The 24,824-nt window shown below is 43.9% G+C and overlaps 1 protein-coding gene across 1 annotated transcript in view; it reads left to right on the top strand.

The window, feature by feature from the left end:
- The window catches only part of Adgre1 (adhesion G protein-coupled receptor E1), a 71,147-nt gene extending 53,479 nt beyond the window's left edge, over positions 1 to 17,668 (top strand). Inside the window, exons 17-22 of the mRNA XM_052746784.1 lie at positions 1,181 to 1,416; positions 4,080 to 4,146; positions 8,240 to 8,331; positions 11,461 to 11,629; positions 15,246 to 15,350; positions 17,260 to 17,668. Coding sequence (XP_052602744.1) covers positions 1,181 to 1,416; positions 4,080 to 4,146; positions 8,240 to 8,331; positions 11,461 to 11,629; positions 15,246 to 15,350; positions 17,260 to 17,265 — 675 coding nt within the window. The 3' untranslated portion in view covers positions 17,266 to 17,668. The remainder of the gene's footprint in view (positions 1 to 1,180; positions 1,417 to 4,079; positions 4,147 to 8,239; positions 8,332 to 11,460; positions 11,630 to 15,245; positions 15,351 to 17,259) is intronic.
- The last annotated feature ends 7,156 nt before the right edge of the window (positions 17,669 to 24,824 follow it).

The following is a 24,824-nucleotide window of genomic DNA, read 5'->3' as shown; positions in this document are numbered from 1 at the left end:
GACAAGTGCGTGGCATGCATGTGCATGTCGAGGCCTCATGTAAGGTCTCATCCTCGATCACTCTTCCACATTTCTCATTGGGGTGCGGTCTCTCAACCAATCCAGAGCTGGGCAATATGAATAGTCTCCCTAGCAGGCTTCCTTCCAGGGCTGGAATTGCAGGTGAGCCACTATGCCCACTTAGCACTTATATGGGCTCTGGGGATCTGAACTCTGGCCCAGTCCTCACACCCATGTAGCAAGCACTTTAGCAATAGAGGTGCCTCACCACCTCTGCTTCAAAACATTATGTATTATTTATGTGTGTGTGTGCATGTGTGTTTGAATGTGTGCACACATGTGCACATGCCATACAATACATAGGACAACTTGTAGGAGTAAGTTCTCTCCTTCCATGTGATCACGCTTGGGAGAAAGCACATTGACCAGTTGAGCCATCTCATTGGCCTGGATCTTGCTTTTTTTTGAAACAGAATCTCTCATTGGTCCGGAACTTACCAACTAGGTTAGGCCAGTTGGTAGTGATCCCGCAGTGACCCCTGTCTCTGCTCCTTGCTGTGGGGCTACCAGCGTGCATTTCCACACGTGGCTTGTAAAAGGGTGTTGGGGGTGGGTTTCCTCATCCATGGTGCATGGAGTGGGACAAATACTTTGCTGACTGATGACAGACCAAAGAAAAGATTCCACACAAGCCCAGTTAATGAACAAATGTGTGTAGTGGACTTGCTTACAGAGCACAGGTGAGGGAGGGGTTACTTACAGGAGCGTGGGCAATTCTCAAACAGCAGCGTCCCTGCAGCGTCCCACCCCATCATCGATGATGAGCTCATGGAAGCTGCATCACAGAGTTCCTCCTTCCCCTGACCTTCCATTGCTTATGGACCCTTACTTTCAGCTGAGGGAGACCTGGAGGAAGTAGCACCTGGAGTCCCAGGTGGCCTTCCTCGCCCTCCTTTCTGATTAGCTCTGTCATCATCACCACAGACCTTTTTCTGTTGGTTGCCAGGCTACCTGGTCCAGGTACTCACCACTCCAAGATGGTAAAGGGGTGACTACATTATGCACAGAGGAAAAGAGGCTGGATTGTTTGAGGAGCACCAGTTGAGGCCATCTCCCTCTTTCTCTTGTCCCTGACCTGCCTGCATGGGAAGATCCTAACATGCAGACTTCTCCCCTACAGATAGCCTGTGCCATCATCGCAGGATTCCTACACTATCTTTTCCTTGCTTGCTTCTTCTGGATGCTGGTGGAGGCGGTGATGCTCTTCCTGATGGTGAGAAACCTGAAGGTGGTGAATTATTTCAGCTCTCGCAACATCAAGATGCTGCACCTATGTGCCTTTGGCTATGGGCTCCCAGGCCTGGTGGTCATGATCTCGGCCAGTGTACAGCCACAGGGCTATGGGATGCATAATCTGTGAGTGTCACTTTCTTCTTTATGAAGGTCCTGCTGCCAGGCTTTGTGATGACAACTGTACTAGCTAGCTACCTTGATTGTTGCCTTGACAAAAATACCTATAATAATATCAAAATGAAGGGAGGAAGGTTTTATTTTAAATACACTTTGAAGGGGCACAGTGTATCATGGCAGATAAGTCAGGGAAAGAACTCCAGGCAGGAACCTGGAGGCAGGAACCATGGAGAAATGATGCTCTCTGGCCTGCTCTGCTTATGGCCATGCTCATTGACCTTCAGCATACAGCCCAGGCCTAACTGCTTAGAAATGGGGCTGCCCACAGTGGGCTAGGACCTCCTGCATCAATTAGCATTAGAAAACAGCGCACAGACATGCCCACAGGCCAATCTGATGGCGGTAGTTCCTTAACTGAGGTTCCCTCTTCCCAGGTGACTCTGGTTTGTATTGAGTTAACAAACACTAACAGGCACAACATTGCAACCACAAAATCCTTGTGTGGCTTCTAAGAGCAGCCACTCTAGCAGTGATGTCACCAAGTGACCAGATGGAAGCCTTTTACGCCACCCTGATGGATAATGTGTATAGGCAAGGAGAAACATTTCCAGGGTGGAAGTTGTGGGCCTTTGAGTGTTCAAGGCTAATGCAGATGCCTACAGCTGTCAGCTGCAGGGGCTAGTCGTCTATAGCTCTAGAATGTAGAAAGCAGAGATTTATGACTCGAAATACTCAGGCTGCAGGCACTCAAGCTTCATTTCTGTTGTTACGATAAAGTACTTTGACCAAAGGCAGTGTAGGAGAGGAAGGGATTTATTTCAGCTTGTAGTCCATCATCATGGGGAAGTCAAGGCAGCAACAGCAAGCAGCTGGTCACATGACATCCAAAGCGACGAGCAGAGAGAAATAAATGCACACGTGCTCACTTGCTTGTACTCAGTTACATTTCTCCACTCTTATGTAGTTTAGGATACTCAGAATAGAGAATGGTTCTGCCCACAGTGGGGAGGGTTTTTCCCACATCAATTAACTTAATTCAGACAACGAGTGAGTGACCCCTGCTGATCTCCATCTTCCCAATGAGTTCACTTCTACTTTCATGTCATTTTTAGGGGTGACCTAATGAGTTTAATTGGAGTTACTTATAGAGTATGGATGAGGGATTATTTATAGGAGTGTGAATAACTTACCAGAAGCTGCCCCACTGAAGAAAGTGTCTCATCTCTCTCCTCCAGCAACTATTAGCTGCCTACAGATGCTTAGGGAAAGGTAGGGCCTTGTGGGGGTACTCAAGATAGTTGGGTTATCATGATGGCAGATACTTGGCTGGTAGTCCTTTTCTTAAGGCAGCTGGGGAGCCAATGAAGGATGTAAGCTGTCAGTCAGATAATCAGATAGTCAACTCACCCTGGATCCCAAAATTTTAACTTACTTAGAGAAAAATATTAAAATGTGCCCTTGTAATTGTGGCTTATCATGAACATTAAATGCTGGTTTAACAGCATTTTACAATTCTCTAACAATGCTCAACTCTTTCTGTGCCCAAGGGAGAGGTAGGTCCCTCTAGTTTTGTTGGTATTAGGGCCACCAAATTGTTCCCTACATAGAAGACTTACAACCTTATGAGTCTAATTTCATAGGAAGAGAGTATCTAGTTGGGTTAATTTGACTATTTTCCTAAATGCATAAGTAAAACCTGCTCGGTCTGTATAATGCTACTTGTATGTATGTTTTCAGGGCTTACCATTTGATATGGTTCACTAATTCATGCGCTCTTCCCTAAAGAACACCATGCCTCCCTCTCTCAGCATTCCTTAGTTGCCTGTAGTTCTTTGTGTAGGGGTGAGACCTTCTGGGATTTCCCCCATATGAAGTCTTTAAATCACAATGATGATGACTGACAGGATAACTCTACAGGTGCAACAGTGGTATGCGTACCTTGGTGGTAACCAATAGCTCTCTAAGACCAGTTCTAGACTTAAGACCTGGTTGACAAGAGGGAAATCACACCTGGTAATAGAAACCTAGCCAGTTCCCTTAGGACTAGTGAAGTCTCAGATCCTAGAGAAGAACTTACAACCAATACTTTACTACATCAGCATAATTTCTAACCATATTCTAAATATTTGTTCTTATGCACAGATAAATGTAGTCCTCATCCCTCATCAAAGAAACCTATCAATTTGCAACAGACAGAAACCACTATAGAAAACCACAACCAATCAAAATGCAGAGTTGTGGGGCCCAGTTCCAACTGATACATCTACAAAAATTCCTGCACCTAAGGTTCAGGGAATGTTGAAGATGAGGGTTGGAAAGATTATAAGACCTCTAGTGTATTCCTTAGCTGAGGATGGTCAGTAATGAGTTCTCACTTGAGGAAGTGTTGGAGCTGAGGTCCGAATGACACAGTGTGCTAGTGGGGAGCTACATGGAGAAAGAAATTTCTGTGAAAGTTATGAACTGATCATCACCCTGGACTCTACTCTAGGCAAAGGTCTCAGGAATATTTTCCCATGGAGCATCTTGGTCTGTTTGACACTGGTATGCACCCACCCCACAATCAGCATTTCCGAATGCACCTCACCCTGCAGTATTCTGCAGAATGCACAATTGCCAGGCCAGTGTGATGAGACAAATGCTCATGCCTCCTGTGTTTTCCTCTACAGCTGCTGGCTGAATACGAAGACTGGGTTCATCTGGAGTTTCCTGGGGCCAGTCTGCACGATCATCGTGGTAAGGAAAACGTTTGTTCAAGTACATCTTGGTGTACAAGGAAAGACAAGTTTAGGAAGTGTCATCACACTTCAAAGCCTGCTACTCTTAAAACTCTTCCCTGTGATTCTTGGTTCTTAAGATTTCACCTAGTGGGGTGTGATTTCTCTGTCTATCACTCTTCATCCATGCTCAGGTGCAGAAACATCTAGAGGGACAACAATTTTATCCATGCTTTGTGTTTTGGTGGGGGAATAGATCTGTCAGTTTCTTCTAGGTGTAGACGTTGAAAAACAAGGTGAAAAGAATTTAACCACACTTAGGATCTACAGATATCTGTCAGTCTGAGGTCAGCCTGGTTTACATAACAAATTAAGTTTTAGACCCGCTAGGGCTACATTGCAACATAGAAAGATACCATATACAAAAGAAAGAAAGAAAAGGAAGGAGGAAAAGGAAAGAACTGAGGGGCAATGGTCATGATTAGAAAAAGTAAAATGAGAAATTTTGAGAAATTAGCAGAAGCCAAGTGATATTTGCAGATGCTAAGTACTGTTCTGGCTTTAATACTATTGCTGCAATAAAATGCCATGACCAAAAGTATATCAAGGGAGAAAAGAGTTTATATCAGTCTAGAGGTCTGTTCCGGCTAGTTTTAGGTCAACTTGACACATACTAGAGTCATCTGAAATATGGGGGCCTCCATTGAGAAAATGCCTCCACAAGATGCAACTGTAGGGCATTCTCTTAATTAGTGATTGATGAATGAGGGCTACTCCCACTGTGGGTGGGGCCACAGACTGCTGATCCTGGGTCCTATAAGAAAGCAGGATAGACATTTGATGAGGACACCTTATGGTTTCTCTGCTGTTCTCAAGATGACTGTCTCAGTTAGGGTCACTATTGCTGGATGAAACACCATGACCAAGCACCTTGAGGAGGAAAGGGTTTATTTTACTCACAGTTCTATGTAAGAGTTAATCATCACAAGCAGTGAGGATAGGAACTCAAGCAGGGCAGGAACCTGGAGGCAGGAACGGATAATGCAGAGGTCATGGAGGAGAGCAGCTTAGTGGCTTGCTCCCCATGGCTTGCTTGGTCTGCTTTCTTATAGAACTCAGGGCCACCAGCCCAGGGGTGGCCCCACAGACAATGGGCTGGACCCTCCCTCATTAATCACTAACTAAGAAAATTCCCTACAGGCTTGCCTACAGCCTCATCTTAGGGGGGCATTTTCTCAGTGGAGGCCCTCTCCTCTCAGATAACTCTAGTTTGTGTCAAGTTAGCATAAAACTAGCCAGCACAATGACTGTAATCTTCAACTAGGATTGGCTAATTGTGGCATGGCCTTTCCTAGAACATGTGGACAAATGTCTACTTACACCAGATAGGGCGCACATGACACACCAAAGTAGTGATTCTAATATAGTACAGCTTGGCAGACCAGTGAATGTACCAGGGTTACACATAGGAGCATGAGAAGGGGTAAACCTGAGTGTAGATGACCTGAAGGTGGCTTCATCATTAGAAAGCCCATCCCAAGCTGGGGGAACACTCATGAAAGGGTTCTCAGACCTCCTTTCATGGCATCAGGCATTTAGCAGGTTAGAGTCTCCCTTCTCAGGGTCATTACTGTTTCTATAACTTGGGGAGAGATCTTGTAAATCCTGTAAGTACAAGGAGTTTCCTGAGACTTGTGGGTTGTTTATTTCCTGAGTCTTGACTATAGGGCAGACTGTTTCATCTTTGAGGAAACTTCTACAAAACCACGATCCTTCTCCATCTAGTCCTGTCACATTCCCCAGTGTCCTTCTTATGGCTCTCCTGCATGCTCCCTTGCCTAGCTGTATCAAAGCATTTTCTTCTCCCTCATAATGCCAGTCTAGATTGTCATACAGGGTGGTGTTGGGAATCAGACCTTGTGTGACTAAGACAGGACAGTGCCTGGCATTTGCTGCTCCTCAATACATAATAGGTTTGAGAAATGATTGGGATAAAATAGTAATGAAATGTTTATCTCTATAAAAATTACTTTTAAATCTCATGTATGCTTCCTATGGGGTAGTATTCAAACCCACTCAGGAGGTAGTTGGCTGTTTCCAAGCCATTCATGCTGCTGTTGCACCCGTGGGCATGTCTTGCCCGGCAGGTTGGTATTGTACTAATTTTACACAGGGTTCAGAGAGGTTGGACTGTGGATGGCTGTTCTCTCCTGCCTGGTACAGAGCCTTCCAGAACCGTGAATGTTAGCCCAAATGGAGAAAGCTGAAATGTTAATTTCCCCCATTCCCAAATCTTCAAAACCATTTTTCCTTCTGGAAGCTTTAGTCGTTAGGAAAAATAATTCCTCTGTCCCATCAGCTTTCCATTCGGTCTTGGCCACTGGGGTAGTTTTGCTTTCCAGGGGACTCATGGGAAAATATGGGGATATTTTTCTGTTGTCACAAAAAGGAGGGAGGAATATCCAGTGCAGTGTCCAGGATGCTGCTCAGCAAACTGCAGGGCACAGGGGAGCATTGTACATCTCACATCAGCTATGCTCTGACCCCGGATGTCAATACTGCCAACATGGAACTGTGTCCCCGGTGTGTGGGAATCCCGCTGTCTTAGTTTTCTTCCCTGATGCTGTGATAAGATGCACTGCCTATTTCTCCTGTTCTCAGTGCCCCTTCGGTGTTTATCATTCTTCGTGTAGGCTGAAGCCTCATGGTCTTTCCCACCTCCACTTTGACACGTCCATTGCTGTTGTTCTTGTTTAGCCCACACTCCTGCAGTCCTGTTGGTGGACTTTAGGGGTGTGGCTCCTGACATTATTAAGAGACACAGTCTCACAGCAAACTCCCTGATCCTCTGGTGCCTAGAACCTTTCTGCTCCATCTTCCATAATGTCCTCTAAGCCTTAAATGCAGAAATTGTATTCCCAGGAAAAGAGCATACCAATTGGTTATCCAATACCAAATGGTCACCTCTGAAAACACACATAAGACTAACACTATGTAGACTGAACAGGTTGCATTTAGGAATAAAAATACATGTATGTTTACATATATGTATATATGTAACAACAATTAATGGAAAAAGAGGTCATAAATTTGAAAGAGAACAAAGAGGGGTATACAGGAGGCTTTGGAGTGAGGAAAGGGGAGAAGAAAATGATTATAATTATGTTCTAATATTCCTCCAAAATGCCATTACCAAGGCCACTTAAGGGAGAAAGGGTTTCCACTTAAGGGAGAAAGGGTTTCCACTTAAGGGAGAAAGGGTTTATTTGGTCCACACTTCCGAGTTACAGCCAATCACTGTGAAAAATGAAGACGACAGGAAGTCAAAGCAACTAGTCACGCCCACCCTTAGTCAAGAGCAGTGAGCAGTGAATCTGCACGCCGCTCTCAGCTCAGTTTCTCCACTCTGATACACACACAAGCCTCTGCTTAGATAATGGTGCCACCCACAGTGGCTGAGTCTTCCCACTAGTCAAGATACCTCCCACATACATACTCAGAGACTACACTTAGACAGTCCCTTACACGTGTTCCCGGAGGCTTGCTTCCTAAGTGTTGACAGTTAGTACAGACCATCAAACCACTTTGAGAAGCCTGGGGGAACACCTTTGAAGAGAATGAACCATCTCTCCAGGGTCATAATCTATGATATCAACCTTGGTTTCAATTCCAACTTACCTGATGGGAAACAGCTAGTGGAAATTAAAGAAACCAACATGGGAACAAGAAAGGATGATTTGTTGCAAGGTTGTTGTGGTTTAGCAGGAGAGATGCGCACTGCTGTTACACCGTGGACTCCAGGTCAGGCAGGGAGGGACCGCTTTCACTGCATAGGAAGTGGGCATTGGGTTCAGCAGCATAGGGAAGCAGCAGGTCGGCTAACTACAAATGGGGCCAGTCGGGGTGATGATGGGTTTCTGATGCTCATCCTAAATTGGAAGAAGAGACATCAGCTGGGAGTTGTCAGTGACAGATCAAGTCCTGGTTACTTGGGCTTGACAAATCCAGGATTGAAGCCTGGTATCCTGGATGGGGCCAGAGTTTTATGTGAGGTGGATTGGTCACGGCCAGTCTGTGTGTCTTGTCTACCTACCCTCTGTTTGACCTTGCAGATCAACTCTGTTCTCCTTGCCTGGACACTGTGGGTGCTGAGGCAGAAGGTCTGCAGCGTCAGCTCAGAAGTCTCAAAGCTCAAGGACACCAGGTGCAGTCTCTTTCTCCCTTTCTCTCACCACTCACTTTTCTGCATATATCATGTGCATGTGCAGATGCGTGCATGTGGCGGCGTACATGTGGGGGTCAGAGGACACCTTGGGTGTTGGTCTTTCTTCCATCTCGTTTGAGATAGAGCTGTTTGTTGTTCACCACTGTGTCTTCCAGGACATCTGACTCAATTCTTCTTCTCCTCCTCCCTTCTTACCACAGGGGCACTGGGGGTACAGATGTTCATGTTATGTACTTGGCTTTATGTGGGTCCTCAGGATTTGAACTCAGGTCCTGACATTCGTGCAGCAAGCAACACTTTACCCACTGATCCACCTGCCAGCCTCTGGTCACCTATTGCATGCTCATGGCATGTAAATGATGGGGCTTGTGCAGAACAGCAGAGTCCACGTGTCAAGCTCCCCACTCCATAAATGTCATTTATGATCTGTGTGACATTACGTTGCTTACACGACCTTCACACAGCTCAGTTTCTTCATCTGTAGAAATGGGACAGTGGTGTGGTTTGCTTTAGGTGGCTAGTAAAGCCTTGCCACAGCTGCTTGGGACACCAAGCCTTTCATAGATTGCAACTGCCAATACATTCAGTGTGAGCACATGTACATAAAAACATGGGCATACATGCATAGTGCACGCACACACAAACATGGGCATGCAGATACACACAAAAATATGGACATTGTCTTAGTTAGGGTTTCAATTGCTGTGAAGAAACACCATGACCACAGTAACTCCTATAAATGAAAACATTAATTGAGGTGGTGGCTTGCAGTTTCAGAGGTTTAGTCCCTTATCATCATGGTGGGGAGCATGGCAGCGTGCAGGCAGATGTGGTGCTGGTGAAGGAGCTGCTCCATGTTGATTCTGCAGGTAACAAGAAGTGGACTGTGACATTAGGAGTAGCTTGAGTGTAGGAGAACTCAGAACCCACCCCCACAGTGACACACTTCCTCCAACAAGGCCGTACCTACTCCAACAGTCACCCCTCCCAATACTGCACCTACCTTTGGGGGTCATTTTCTTTCAAACCACTGCAGACATACACATACATGCACACACACATACACACACATGCATGCACAGAAACACACACACACAAATGTGAGAAAACTAATATTTTAAGATGTTTGTCTATTTCAAGACAAACTCTACTTCTGTAGGACAAACAGGTCTGAAATCCATGTTCTTGGGTACTGAGATTACTCAGTATGCTAGGTGGTCTGGCCTAGAATCTCTTTCTCTGGCTGGGGAGACAGTGTGAGAACCTGAGTCATGTGAAGAGTGTGAGGTACAGAGAAAGTGAGTATCTTGTAAATGTCAGGGAATTAGTGAATGAATCAACCTTCACTAAATGACCCTGAGCCTGGAACATTGCTCAGTACAGCACGTTGTCACTTCCCTTCTTCTTCTTCTTCTTCTTCTTCTTCTTCTTCTTCTTCTTCTTCTTCTTCTTCTTATTATTATTATTATTATTATTATTATTATTATTATTATTATTTTATTACTTTACAAAATAGCCTTACAATCTGTTCTCTTTCTCTTTCTTTCTCTGTCTGTCTCTCTTAATCTATTCTTGATATCTAAATAAATTCACACAATAAATGGCATTTGTCTAGATTTTTATTTATTATGAAGTTCATAGGATTTGCCCATATTTGTCAGCTATCACTGCCTCATTCCTTATTATGGCAGCATAGTATTCCATTGAATGGACATGCCACATTTTCTTTCTCCCACATTTATCAGTTTTATTCTATTGTACGTTCATTAACTGACTATACCATATATGAACTATCTCACATTTTTTAATTATTATTTTTCATATATTTTACATACCAGGCATAGTTTCCATTTCCTCCTCTCTTCCAATTCCCTCTCCCCACCTCCCATCTGTCCTCCCCCCATCCACTCCTCCTCCAATCAGAAAGGGGCAGGCCTCCCATGGGAGTCAACAAAGTATGCCATATTACATTGTGGCAGGACCAAGCTCCTCCCCCCTGCATCAAGGCTGGGCAAGGGATTCCTGCGTGAGGAATAGGTTTCAAAAAGCCAGGCCACGGGCCAGGAACAGGTCCTGATCCCACTGCTAGGGGCCCTACAAACAGACCAAAGTACACAACTGTCATCTACATGCAGAGGGCCTTTAGCTTTGGTCCCATGCAGGCTCTTTAGCTGTTGGTCCAGAGTCCGTGACCTCCCATTAGTTCAGATCAGCTGTCTCTGTGGGTTTCTTCATCATGATCTTGACCCCCTTTGCTCATACAATCCCTCCTCCATCTTGTCAACTCAACTCCCAGAGCTTGGCCCAGTGCTTGGCTGTGAATCTCTGTATCTGCTACCATCAGTTACAGGGTGAAGGCTCTCTGTTGGTAATTGGGGTATTCACCAATCTGATTACAGGAGGGCAGTTCAGGCACCCTCTCCATTATTGCTAGGGTCTTAGCTAGGCTCATCCTTGGGGATTCCTGGGGGTTTCCCTGCCACCATATAGAAACTACCCTACCTTTATCTGTTTTATTCTATGGTGTGTCCATTAGCTGGATATGCCATGTCTGATATAGCCTGTATTTATCTGTACTTACTCTATTCATTCATATTTTGATGAATAATTGGTTATTGTCTTCCTTAGGGAGGGGGTAAAGAGAACAGTTGCTTTGCATGTATGGTGTTTCATTTTTAAGGTAATAAAAAGGTCTTGGACCTATATAGTATTGGTGGTTGCATTATGTGTGAGTGCACTCAAAGCTACTGAATCACAGTGTTTGTTCTTTAAATGGTGAATTTTGCCTCAATGAGATAAGGAACTCTGTAAGTATTTTATAACCATGGATTTACCTTTCACATAATGAGGTCTAAGTGTCTGGACAATGGGCTTAGCCATTCATTGCTAAACCAAAAGTCTATTCAATACACACCCCCACACATGTGTATCTGTAGACAACACCATTTTAATTTCCCACAGGACTTGATCTATTTACCTTGAGACAGCAAATTTCACTCGTCTGCATCCCCAGCGTGGTGCTGAGCCAGTTGGCATCATCTTCAGACAGTGTCAGGTGTCTCCATGGAGGCTCTCAGGACAATTCATTTTGTAAACATTACCTTCCAGGTTGCTGACCTTCAAGGCCATTGCCCAGATCTTCATCTTGGGCTGCTCCTGGGTGCTGGGCATTTTCCAGATTGGCTCCATAGCAAGCATCATGGCGTACTTGTTCACAATTATCAACAGCCTGCAGGGGGCCTTCATCTTCCTCATTCACTGTCTGCTGAACCGCCAGGTATGCGTTTGCCTACCCGCACCTGCCTCTGCATAGAACTACTCACTTCATAGGCTTGAAGCAGACCCACTCTCCTATCTAGGATTCCATGGTGTGTGTGTGTGTGTGTGTGTGTGTGTGTGTGTGTGTGTGTGTGTGTGTGTGTGTGTGTGGTATGTGTGCATGTGTGTTGTACATGTGTATTCACACATGTACTCTTGATTTTCTGGAGGCTAGAGACTGACATTTGGTATATTCCTCCATCGTGTCCCCCTTACCTCTAGTATTTTATTTAAATTGATATGCATATGTGTGTGATCTCCTCTTGGAGCAGTTTGATCAAGGGAAGCAAAACTGTGAGTTCTGCACTTCCCTCCCTGTGCTTCCTGTCTGTCTGCAGTCTGTAGTCTGTGGCCTCTTTGACCTACCTGTGGTCTATGTTGGATTTGTCTATTGCCTGTGTGTTGTCTGTCTGTTGTGCCTCCGTTTAACAAAGGGATCACTCTTTGTTTACTGAACAGCACAGAAAATACAGCATGGAAAAGGGACATGGAATTATTTACAGAAAGCTTTGACAGTTTTACAAGGGGAGAAATTACATTATTGATCCCAGCTGACCCAAAAGAGCATTCAGAACTGCAGATCTTATCAACCTGTTTTCCACATTTCCTCTAAATGTGTTTTCCACATTTATAGGCTATTTGTTTTGCTTCAGATTGCTTCCAACCTGTTTGCTGCTCTCAGAAAATGATCACAACACACACACACACACACACACACACACACACACACACACACACACACACACACACACACACACACAGAGTTCTAGGCCAGGTACAGGAGAGGGCACATAATTTAACATTAAAGCTACACCTTTGGCTTAGATTTTTAAAAAGTGATAACATGGGCAATCCAAGGCACAGTAAGACTGGTTGCATTATTCTCTTAAAGGCTGGTTAGACTTAAGCATACAGGCTGAGCACATGGTAGGACAGAAGGTTGAGCACATAGTCTTAAATGATTTCAAGGTACAGTATTAACCTGGTTGTAAGGGCTGGGAAAAGTTCATTGTCTTCAAAGGCAGATGGTACTTTCAGAAGAATGTGTGTATGTGCCTGTAGCAGCCAGAAGAGGGCACTGGATCTCCCAGAGATGGACCTGTGGGTGTCTGCGAGCCTACTGATATGGGTGTTAAGAACCAAATTCAGGTCCTCTGCAAGAACAAGGCATGCTCTTAACCACCTACTCTTCTCTCTAGCCCTTCTATCTTATCTTTTCAGCCAGGGCATCTTACTGAGCCTGGAGCACCAGTTGAGCTAGACTGGTCAGCCAGCAGGCCCAGCAAACACCCTTCAGTCTCTGCCTCCACAGAAATGGGATTGCTGATGTGTAAAACCATATTGGTTTCTGTAAACAGAGTTTCTACGTCCTGCACTGTCCTACAGCTGCCTCCAAATAATCACGCAGGGGCTTATATTAATTATAAATATTTGACCAATGGCTCAGGCTTATTACTAACTCGCTCTTACATTTTTTTCTTTAAAACTTTTAAAATTCATTTTTACATACCAACCACAGATCCCCCTCTCATCCCTCCTCCCACTCTTCCCCAGTCCCCCCCCCTGAACCCCATCATCCCTTCCTTCAAAAAGGTAAGGCTTCCCATGGGGAGTCAACAAAGCCTGGTACATTCAGTTGAGGCAGGATCAAGACCCTCCACCCTGCATCAAGGGTGAGCAAGGCATCCAACCACAGGTAATGGACTCCAGAAAGCCAGCTCATGCAGCTCTGCCTCCACAGAAATGGGATTACTGATGTGTGAAATCATGTGAAACCTGTTCCCACTGCCAGAGGCCCCTCAAACAGACCAAGCTACACAACCATCTCCTGTATGCAGAGGGCCTAGTCAGGTCCCATCCAGGTTCCACAGCTGTCAGTCTAAAGTTCGTGAGTTCCTACGAGTTTGGTTCAGTTGTCTCTGTAGATTTTCCCATCATGATCTTGACCCCCCCCCCTTGCTCATATAATCCCTCTTCACTCTCTTCAACTAGACTCCATCCCTCCCCCAGCTCAACCATCCTGTTCACTCATGTTCTCATCTTCCATCCCCTCTCCTCTTTTGCCCCCCCTACCCAGTTTACTCATGGAGATCTCATCTGTTTCCCCTTCCCAAGGCAATCCATGTGTCCCTCTTAGGGTCCTCCTTGTTAGTTAGCTTCTCTGGAGCTGTGAGTTGTAGTTCAGTCTGGTTATCCTTTGCTTTACATCTAGTTATCTATTTACAAGTGAGTGCATACCATGTTTGTATTTCTGAGTCTGGGTTACCTCACTCAGGATATTTTCTAGTTCTATCCATTTACCTGCAAATTTCATGATGTCATTCTTTTTTACTGCTGTGTATATGTACCACATTTTCTTTATCCGTTCTTCAGTTGAGGGGCATTTAGGTTGTTTCCAGGTTCTGGCTATTATGAATAATGCTGCTATGAACGTAGTTGAGCAAATGTCCTTGTGGCATGATTGAGCATCCCTTGGGTATATGCCCAAGAATGGTATCATTGGGTCTTGTGGTAGATTGATTCCCAATTTTCTGAGAAGTCACCATACTGATTTCCAAGGTGACTGTACAAGTTTGCACTCCCACCATCAGTGGAGGAGAGTTCCGCTTACTCCACATCCTCTCCCACATAAGCTGTCATCAATGTTTTTGATCTTAGCCATTCTGACAGGTGTAAGATGGTATCTCAGAGTCGTTTTGCTTTGCATTTCCCTGATGACTAAGGATGTTGTAGCTCTTACATTTAAAATAAACCATTTCTATTAATCTATGCATTGCCACATGGCTCATGGGTTACCGGTCCTTTGGCATCTTGCTCCTAAGGGGGCTGGTTTACATCTCCTCTGTCTCCACCCTTCTTCATCACTTCCTCAGTGATTGTACCACCTAATCTTATCTTGCCTCACCATTGGACAAACAGCTTTATTATCAACCAATGAGAGCAATACATATTCACAATGTATAGAAGGGCCATACCAGAGCAGGTTTCCTTTATTTTTGAGAATTTCATATATATACACAATAAAATATGACTATACCCATTCCCATTCTTCCCCCAAATTCCCACATATTCCTCTCAACATGTTGTCCAAACAACTTTATCTTTCATGACTTGAAAAACCCTACTAAGTCCAGTTAGTGTTTTCCATACATGCATGGGTATGGGGGCACCCACTGGAGCACCCAGAGAAGAAAAATTTTCTCTGTCTCAGGAATGATCAACTGCCAATCAATCCTCAGTAAGGGGAGGGGTTAGAGGTCTTTTCCTCAATCTATGTTATAATTTGGCTGCTTTGGTCTTGTACAGACAATGACAGCTGCTGTGAGTTCATGAGTTTGATGACCATGTATGTCATGTCCAGAAGACAGCACTTCCTAGCACCCCTCCTCCTCCAGCTCTTACATTCTTTTCACCTTATTTTCCATGATGTTCTCTGTCCCTTGGTATGTTGGGTAATGTACTTGTCTTGTCTTGTTTTTTTATGTGGGTGCTGGAAATCCAAACTCAGGCCCGCATGTTGTATAGCAAACTGACTGACTCACCCAATGCCTTGCTTTGTTGTGTCTCCATCTCAGATACGAGATGCATATAGGAAACTCATCACCAGGAAGACTGAACCCAGCTCCCATTCCCAGACTTCAGGGGTCTTACTGTTATCTATGCAGTCCACTTCCAAGACGGTAAGGGAGTATGTGTTTCCCACTCATGCTGATTAGAAGGGGCACACTTTCTCAGCAGTACTGAACAATGCCTCATGTCAGTACTGCTGGCTGCTAAGTATGCTTATGCAGAATTGTAGGATGGGGATATTAGAGCAGAATGCCTGGGTTTACACACCACCTTTATCACTTATTAATCATGTAACTTAAACTGGGTGACATCCACAGATGCAAAGAGAACCTACACGTTAAGGATTGTATTCTAGTCAATGACCAATGAGGCTATCAGGGATTTGTTCTTACTGGTTCAAAAAATGTGATAATTTATGTTCTCAGGTTCTGTGACCCGCCTCGTTGTCAAGTGATAGGTAGGTAGGTGAATTAGTCAAAGAAGGTGTCTTGGCTCCTTTTTTGTTGCTGGGACAAAATACCTGATGGGAGCAGCTTAAGGAAGACAGAGTTTATTTTGTCACAATTCAAGGGTACAGTCCATTATGGCAAAGGAATCATAGTAGCAGGGGCATGGGACAACATGGCATCCACAGTCAGGAAGCAGAGAAATGAACTCTAGTGTTGGGCTCACTTTCTCATTTTTATTCAGTCTAGTCCCAGAGCCCATGGAATGGCACTGCCACATGTAGAATGGGTCTTTCCATCTCAGTTAATGTAATCTGGATGATCCCTCATGGGCATGGCTAGAGGCTTGTCTCCTAACTAATTCTAGAATCTGTCAAGTTGACAGTCAATGTTAACCATCACAGATGGTATACACACGGGTTATATTCTGCCACAAAGAAAAAGAAAATGGAGTAATTTTTCAGGAACATGGTTAGAACTGGAGATCATTTTATAGAGTGAAATAATCCAGACACAGAAGTACAAATAATCACATGTTATCTGTCATTCATGGAATTCAGGTTAGTAAGTGACATGAAATTAAAAGTGTAACAATTTGGGAGGAGAAAGAGGATCAGTGGGAGTAGAGAGGGGTGAGGAAAGGGTAACAGGTATTTTGTGATCAAAGTACGTGATGTGTGTGCATGAAACCATTATAGAGAAACATTATTTTGTTCAATACACTAATAAAGAAAAAACAAACAACATATACATGTTTTCATATATATACATATATGCACATAGTATTTGCTATATTAAGTGGATTTTGTATCAACTTTTACCTTAATGGGACTTCATACTGTGACTTCATGATTCACTTAATGCATACCAAATACTTGGTCCTGTGGGTCTTTCTTAATTTCCCTTCCTGTGGCTGTGACAGAAGATCTTGACAAAAGCAACTCAATGGAGAAAGAGTTTACTTGTCTCACAGTTCTAGATAATAGTTCATCTTCTGGGAAGTCATGTCAGTAGGATCTTGAGAGAACTGGTCACCTTATATCCACAGTCAGGAGCAGAGAGAGATGAATCAAAGCCTGTATGCTAGTGCTCAGCACACTCTGTCTACCATTACATAGTTTAGAATCACCTTTCTAGGGATTGGCACCACCCATGGTGAGTAGCTATTTCTACATCAGTCAGTGTAATCAAGACATGCCCATAATCTAACTTGATCTGAAAATCCCACACTGAGATTCTCTTGCCAGGTGACTCTAGATTGTGTCACGTTGACGGGTAAAATTAACTATGACAGCTGTCATATTTCTTGGTAGTGTACCACTGATCATAAATTGCCTACACTCCAGTAAATCACCAACCTCACACCCCAACAATGTTCACACAAGTAACTAGTTAAACTCAGCGAGTCATGAAGAAGGACAACCACGATTAACACGTCAATGTTTATAGTCTATTTCTATATTGATCTCAGTGTACATGTAAGACAGATGCCCCTGCAGATAAGACATTCAGGATAATTTTTGGATCAATCCTTTTGATTGATGATGAGGTTATTGTCTTTTGTGTTTTTCAGGGTTAACATCATTTGTGCTTTTAAATATATTATGGAGCAACATTTTGAAGATTGTAAGTGCTTGCAGGAGTCTACTTTTAATCACTCTCTGGCTTATTGAAATTCAAGATCTCACAAATGGGGGAGTTTTCTTGCTAATTCAAAACATGAATGGATGGGGACAAATTCCAAGGGTTTCATGCACCGAGGAGACACATCAGTTACTGTCCCCAAATTAGTTTGTCTTCTGTGCCTTACAACCATGAAGGCCCATATGTTTTGAAAAGAGCATGTCCCAGTTCAGTAGCACAAATGCTACTACTTACCTGTCTCCTATGTCCGTTTTTGTGGGTCTCCAGGCATTTTCATCCATTATGTATTGGACATAGAATAGCTCTCAATAAATGATTTATCTTTCTGAGCAACTTACCTATCTGCTATTTACTCTTTGACAGTTTCATACGTGTATGCATTGATCATTTCCACCCTAATTCTCCAGCTCCTCTGGGCAAACAAATGTGTCCCCTCTCACTTTCACGTTCTACCTCTTGGAACCCAGTAAGTCGGTACAGTCAGTACTTCTGCCTGCTGGGATGTGGACAACCATGTTGTTACTGTGGCTTGATCCTATGAAGCACAGCCACAGTTAGTTCATCAGTACATTGGTCGTGCCATGTCCAGAAGACACTTTCACCTCTGTCCTCCCCATCCTCTAGCTCATGCATTCTTTCTATCTCCTCTTCCATGATGTTCCCTGAGTTAGGAGTTACACATAATTGTCTCACTTAGGGCCAAGCACTCAATAGTCATTTTTTTTTCTTAGAAATTGGACATGTTATGAGTCTCTACAGCTTCCTGATTTAAAAGAAATAATCAGTAAAACCATAATGGGAATACCAAGCAAGCAACATCACACAAAGAGCAGAGCGGCTGTAGCACAAACACAAAATCACATATATTGGTAAATGAGAGCCCTTGACGGCGCATAATTTTCTCTGTTTCTGGGGAGTCGAGGCACTCAGTGGTGACAGTATTCACTGGAGAGTGCTTGTCTTTTCCTGGGGATTCAAGGAACTCAGCGATGACAATACCCATTGGAGAGTGCTTCTGTTTTCTCTTTTCTTGTTTCTTTTTTTTTCCCAGATAACTAGTGAAAGGTTACATGTTTGGGGTTCAAAGGAATCCTGAGGTGGATTGTCATTTTGGGTAAGAGATTTTCAGGAAAGGCTGTTTGTGACAGCTCACAGCTGACATAATGTTAAATGGACAAGAACCAAAGCATTCTCTTTAAGGTTAGGGATAACAAGGGTGTACACTCTTTCCACTCCTCAGTGTTGTGCTCACAGTCTTAGCCAGAGCTCTAAGACAAGATGAGGAGATAAAGGGTGTCGGGAAAAGAAGTCAAAGTACTCGGATTTTCATATGACAGGAGTCTGTGCACAAGAGATCCTGAAGCCCACAAAAAATCTCTTCCTGCTGATAGACACATTCAGGAAAGTAGCAGGACACAAAATCAACACATACAAACCACCAGCATTCCTGTATCCCAATGAAAAAACCCTGGACAAAATATCAGGGGAAAACAATTGAAAAACATTGAAAAACAAAACATTTATTTGAGGAAAGATTTATTAGAAGCATTATTGATGCAAGAGTGAGTGAGAGAGAGAGAGAGAGAGAGAGAGAGAGAGAGAGAGAGAGAGAGAGAGAGAGCGAGAGAGCGCAGTATTGCTGGGGCTCTAAGGAGAATTCAGGAGTCCTTGATAGGATTCAGATGAAGGCAGAGATTCTACAATGTGTGGCTGAAGACTGACTAGCTGTCACCATAGAATGTGCTGCTGTCAGGACACCTCTGGGTCAGCTATGAGGATTGGAGGGCAAGGAGGCCACCTCTGAGTCAGCTATGAAGGTTGGAGGACAAGAATATAGAAAAGCAAATAATGTTAGTTCTAGGAACCAAATTGCTTAGTTTTGGGAATTGTCACTGTTCAATAAAAATGAACGAGCATTACAAAATGGTGAGAATATGGCCATTTATAATTCCAGAAACTTCTTCATGACTTGAGTAGAACTCTTTACCAATTTCTTTCAAGTGTTAAAAGGTGTGAAAGCGCTGGGCGATGGTGGTGCACACCTTTAATTCCAGCACTTGGGAGGCAGAGGCAGGTGGATCTCTGTGAGTTTGAGGCTAGCCTGTTCTACAGAGTGAGTTCTAGGACAGGTTCCAAAGCTACACAGAGAAACTCTGTCTTGAAAAACCAAAAAAAAAAAAAAAAAAAAAAAAAAGGTGTGAAACAGGTGAAAATTCAAATGTAGTTATCTATTTTAAATAAAACGTACAGAAACCAAGGAAACACCTAAAGAAAGAAGTCTACTGATATCCATGCTGTGTTACAGCTCAGAAGGGAAAGGTAGCCCAGCAGTCGGAAGCCAAGGAATACGTGTAAGTGTTATGGCTCTGAAGAGAAAGGTATCCTGGTAGTTGGAAGCTAAGGAATACCTACAGTTTGGATGGAAGAGGTATCCTGGCAGTTGGAAGCCAAGGAATACCTGTATCTCTGAAGGGAAAGGTATCCCAACAGAAGTGTTGCAGCTCTGTTCCTGTGGGGGATGGTTTCCCCAGGAAAGTGATACAGTCCTTGCTCTGGAAAATAGTTCCCTAGTGCAAATGTAACAACTTTGCTCCATCAGGGGAGGGTTTCCCCTGGGAGGTTGTCTCGGCTCTTCTTGCTCTGCTCTCGAGAAATGTTAGAGCTCTGCTCAGGTTTCTTGGAGTGTAACAATTCTGCTCCTCCAGCAAGGCGAGGTTTTCCCAGCCACAGAGTTACAGTTCTGCTCTGCTCTGGCAGGAGCTGTTACATCTCTGGCCCACTCTGTTCTGGTGGAAGAAAGCTGTTACAACAAACAGCTTTCAAGAGGTTTATTGGGAGAGAGGAGTTCAGAATGCCTGCTTCTGCCAAGGTGGAAAAAGGGCAGTTCCAAACTGAACAGGTACAGTGTAACCCGAACTGCTAAACGGTCTTATTAATAAAAAAACCCAGAACCAGGTATTGGGGTGAAAGCTGAAAAATCAGAGAAGCAGAACAAGCCCCAGCCAACCTCACCTTGCCGACTCCTCAGCCAATCCTGTTTCCATGAATCCTCAGACTGGAAGCCTCTGAGTCCTCACCCCTGAGGGTCTCAGTTGAACTGCTGCTAAAAGTCTCTAGTTCCTGGTCCTCATGCCTTATATACCTTTCTGGTTCCTGCCATCATTTCCTGGGATTAAAGGCATGTGTCCTTCCCAAGCAGAGACATGAGATCTCAAATGCTGGGATTAAAGGCATGTGCCACCATGCCTGGCTCTGTTTCCGGTGTGGCCTTGAACTCACAGAGATTCAGAGGGATCTTTGCCTCCCTAGTGGTAGGATTAAGGGTGTGTGCCACCACTGTCTGGCCTCTATGTCTAATCTAGTGACTGGCTCTGTGCTCTGACTCCCAGATAAGGTTTATTTGTTAAAGCACAAATAAAATACCACCACAGTACAGGGCTTATATAAAGCCTCTTAGGGCTGGAGCTTTCCAAGGTGGAGATTTTCAGAGTGGGATTGGTAGGATCTCAATTCCTGAGCTTGGGACAAATTTAGAGATTGGTTGGATTTTGTGCTCTTGGATTGTTTGGTTTTCTTGCTTAGGGATTGGTTGGATTTCAATTCCTGAACTTGTTAGGAGCAGGGTGTGCTTCCTTGGCTCTGGTCTCAGGGCCAGGGTGTTCTTTTAGTGTCTCCTTTTAATCTATATTCCCCTTTCTTGTTTATAATTAATCAACAACCAGGGGTTGGGAAGGGGGTGGCATTATCATTAGACTACTTCCTGTTGAATGGAGGCATCAAAGTTCTTGGGGAACAAGCCTGATCTTTGTTGTCAGGATGTAAGCAGGTGCTGCAGGTATCTGACTCCATAGCCAGGGGTTGGTAAACCTGTAATAGAAACTGGTTATAAATCTTTTGAATCAAATGTTGAAGAAATCTGGACAAGAGGTTTATGAGGCAGGGCACAATTAGTAGGATTAAGAAACAGAAGAGAAGAGGGTTAAGAAGGGCAGCATCCACTTCCATATCTGACTGTCAGAGATCCACTGGCCAGAGGTATCAAGCTGTTTATGGTTTTGAAGAGTCATCTTCAGTTGTTGGATCTTGTCTTTCACTATACCTGATTCGTTAACATAGAAACAACATTCCTCCCTCAGGAAGAGACAAGGACCACCTGAAACCTCCAACCATATCTCTCAATGTTAAGATGAAAAGAACTAGAGATAACTTAGCTTCTGGAACTCAATTCTTTTTCTTTTTCTTTGTTTTTTCAAGACAGGGTTTCTCTGTGTAGTTTTGGTGTCTGTCCTGGATCTCCCTCTGTAGACCAGGCTGGCCTCAAACTCACAGAGATCTGCCTGGCTCTGCCTTCTGAGTGCTGGGATTAAAGGCGTGTGCCACCACCGCCCGGCTCAATTGTTTTTCTTAATCATTAACCCAAGCCACAGTCAGTATAGCTCCTCAAGATAAACTAGCTGTTGACATTTTCTTGTTATTATAAAAGCATAGGATAATCAGACTACAACCCACAACTCCAGAGAAGCTAGGAAACAAAGAGAACACGAAGAGAAATGCATCCATTGCCCTGGGATGGGGAAACAGATGAAATCTCCAGAGTAAACTGGGGGTGAGAGGGGCAACAGAGGAGAAGGGATGAGGAATGAGAACATGAGGAATGGTCAAGCTGGGGAAGGGATGGAGTAGGAGAGTAATGAAAAAGATATCTTGATAGAGGTAGACATTATGGGGTTAGGGAGATATCTAGTGCTAGGGAAATTCCCAGGAATCTACAAAGATGACCCCAGTTTAGACTACTAGCTTTAGTGGAGAGGGTGCCTGAATTGGCCTACCCTGGTAATTAGATTGGTGAATACCCTAATTGTCATCATAGAGCATTCATCCAGTAACTGATGGAAGCAGATGCAGAGATTTACAGCCAAGCACCAGGCTGAGCTCCAGGAATCCAACTGAAGAGAGGGAAGAGGGACTATATGAGCAAAGTGGGATCAAAATACAATGGGGGAAATCTACAGAGACAATTGAACCAAGCTCGTGGGAATTCCTGAACTTCAGGCCAACAGCTTTGCAACTTGCATGGGAACAGACTAGGCCCTCTGCATGTGGCTGACTGTTGTGTAGCTTGGCCTGTTTGGGGGGCTCTGGATTTCTAGAGCCCATTACCTATGGTGGGATGCCTTACTCATCTCTTCTCCTGCTCCCTCCCTCCAGACTTTCTCCTGACCCACCCACCATCCCTTCCTCCAAAAGGGTAAGGCCTACCATGGGGAGTCAGCAAAGCTGACTCTTTCACCGTATAGTCACATCTTTCCCCTCATATAGCTCTCTCCTATATACATGTTTCTTTTCTATACAACTACGTCTTCTATGTCTCTCTACCCACTCAGCTACATCTGTCTTTCGGCACACACACACACACACACACACACACACACACACACACACACACAGACACACACACTGCACAGCTCTTTACACAGTTCCTTCACATTCCCCCTCTCTCAGCCAAACTCTGCACCAACATGACTTGCATTTTCAGGGTCACAAAGAATTTCTTGAGTAAACAGTCAGAGGTAGAGCCAAACTGATATACATAAGGAATCACATGGTTTCTCTCAGGCTAGGAAGATCATGATGATAGGTCAGTGAGTAATGATTGGCCAAGCATGTAGCCTGAGTGGTTAGCATTCTCAGACAGAGAATGACATTGAAATTAAGGACTAAACAATAACAGCTATTTGGTTGAAGCTTGAGTGGTTGGGGTAAATTCAGAAAGAGAATTACTGCAGGGGGTTATGTCTGCCAGTGTTGCTTCAATCTGACCTTGATTCAGCAATAAACACCTGGCACTTCTGTTTGTGTATTCTCTGCAGGGGCAGATAGTCTGTTTTTTTAATTTGTTCTGAAATCTAAAACCAGCCGTCTTTGTGACTGAAAATACTGCTACTTTTCTTTGTCAGTTATGAAAAATATTCTAGTATTATAAGAATTATACAGCGTAAGCAGAGATCATTTTCCTGACCATCCACAGCTATATGAGTGCCCAAAGATGTAAAATACACTACCAGTGTGCCATGGAAAGAATCCCATAGCTATTCTTTTAAGGGAGGGATGTGGTGGCATATGAGGAAGTTACAGTCAGAAAACAACTAGTTTCCACAGCCAGTGATCCCATGGATTTGCCTAGTGGGGTTCCCCAACAAAGAGTTATTTGTCTAGTGGGTTGACCTGTTAAATGCTAGCTGTCACCTGCTGTATATTCCCAAAGTCCTTGGCATGAATGATTCTGAGATCCTGTCTCCATCAGCATTATACTCCTGTCATCACCTCCCGATTGTGCTGGGATTAAAGGTGTGAGATTCCCATGTGCTGGGATCAAAGGCATGATTCTCCCTAGTGCTAGGATCAAAGGCATGATCCTCCCAAGAGCTTTGAGTAAAGGGGTGCACTACTACTTCCTGGCTCTATGGTTAACTAGTGGCTAGCTCTGCCCACTGATCTCAAAGCAAGCTTTATTTGTCAGACCACAAACAAAATATCACACAAAACTTCCCCCTTTTTCTCTAAATATAATAAATACAGAATTATATTAACAAAGTTTTGTCAATTTGCATTTGACAAATTCAGAGAAAGTATTCCATTATTTATCCTATCTTAGTGAGTCCAAAATGTTGTACCTAATTCACCTTCTATCCTAACTTGCATTTCCAACCCAAAATTATCTTTTGATATTTCCCAACCTTATACGATTTGTACCTCTTTTGTTAGTGCCTTTTCTGGATTTGTTAAAAAGGAAAACTATAACTATCTGGTCTTCAATTCCATCAGAGATCTGAGAAGGAGTTTCCCCCTTTGTGATATGGAATGACTGAACCAAGTTAGACATGTTTGCCTGTGAGTGGCCCAAAGGTGTTTCTCAATTGCAAAGGGTGACCCTGTCTTTCCCTTGTTAATCTACATTCATTGGTCCAATGTCTGCCTTTGCCACACCTTCTGCATACTCCAGAAGGGAGGGGCTTTCTGTTTGGATTATTCCTAGAAAAAACATTGTTTCTAGGAATGCCCTGTCTACAATCCCTTTTTGGTGACTTTGTTTGCCACAATTAAAAACCTGATGTTTTGATTTTTCTTAAAGCCTCTGGAAATCTCCTTTCCTATTCAAGAATCATCACGGTTCTGAAATTCAGTATTGATATAGTCTTAGGGATGAGGGATATTAACTTGGAGGCACCACGGCTTGAAAGTCTGGGTTGCCAATGTCTCAACACAATGCTTTGTCTACTTTGGATGGAGAAACAGAGACGCTGGCCTACTGAGGCAAAAGTGATGGTAGTGGCTTCCGTTGCACATTTCTGCCGTATCTGCAAAGGAATGGCACCTATGGCTGTACGGAGGTATGGGTAGACATAAGCACTCTGCCCTGACTTCATGAAAGAGCTGGTCGCTGAACTCAGGAGAGATGGCCCCACCCCTCACATGTGGCTTGAGATTGCTGGC

This window comes from Peromyscus californicus, unplaced genomic scaffold (genome assembly GCF_007827085.1).
Source record: "Peromyscus californicus insignis strain IS unplaced genomic scaffold, ASM782708v3 Scaffold_1__1_contigs__length_55948999, whole genome shotgun sequence".
In the NCBI taxonomy this organism is placed as follows: domain Eukaryota; kingdom Metazoa; phylum Chordata; class Mammalia; order Rodentia; family Cricetidae; genus Peromyscus; species Peromyscus californicus.
This window is presented reverse-complemented; position numbering and strand designations above follow the sequence as displayed.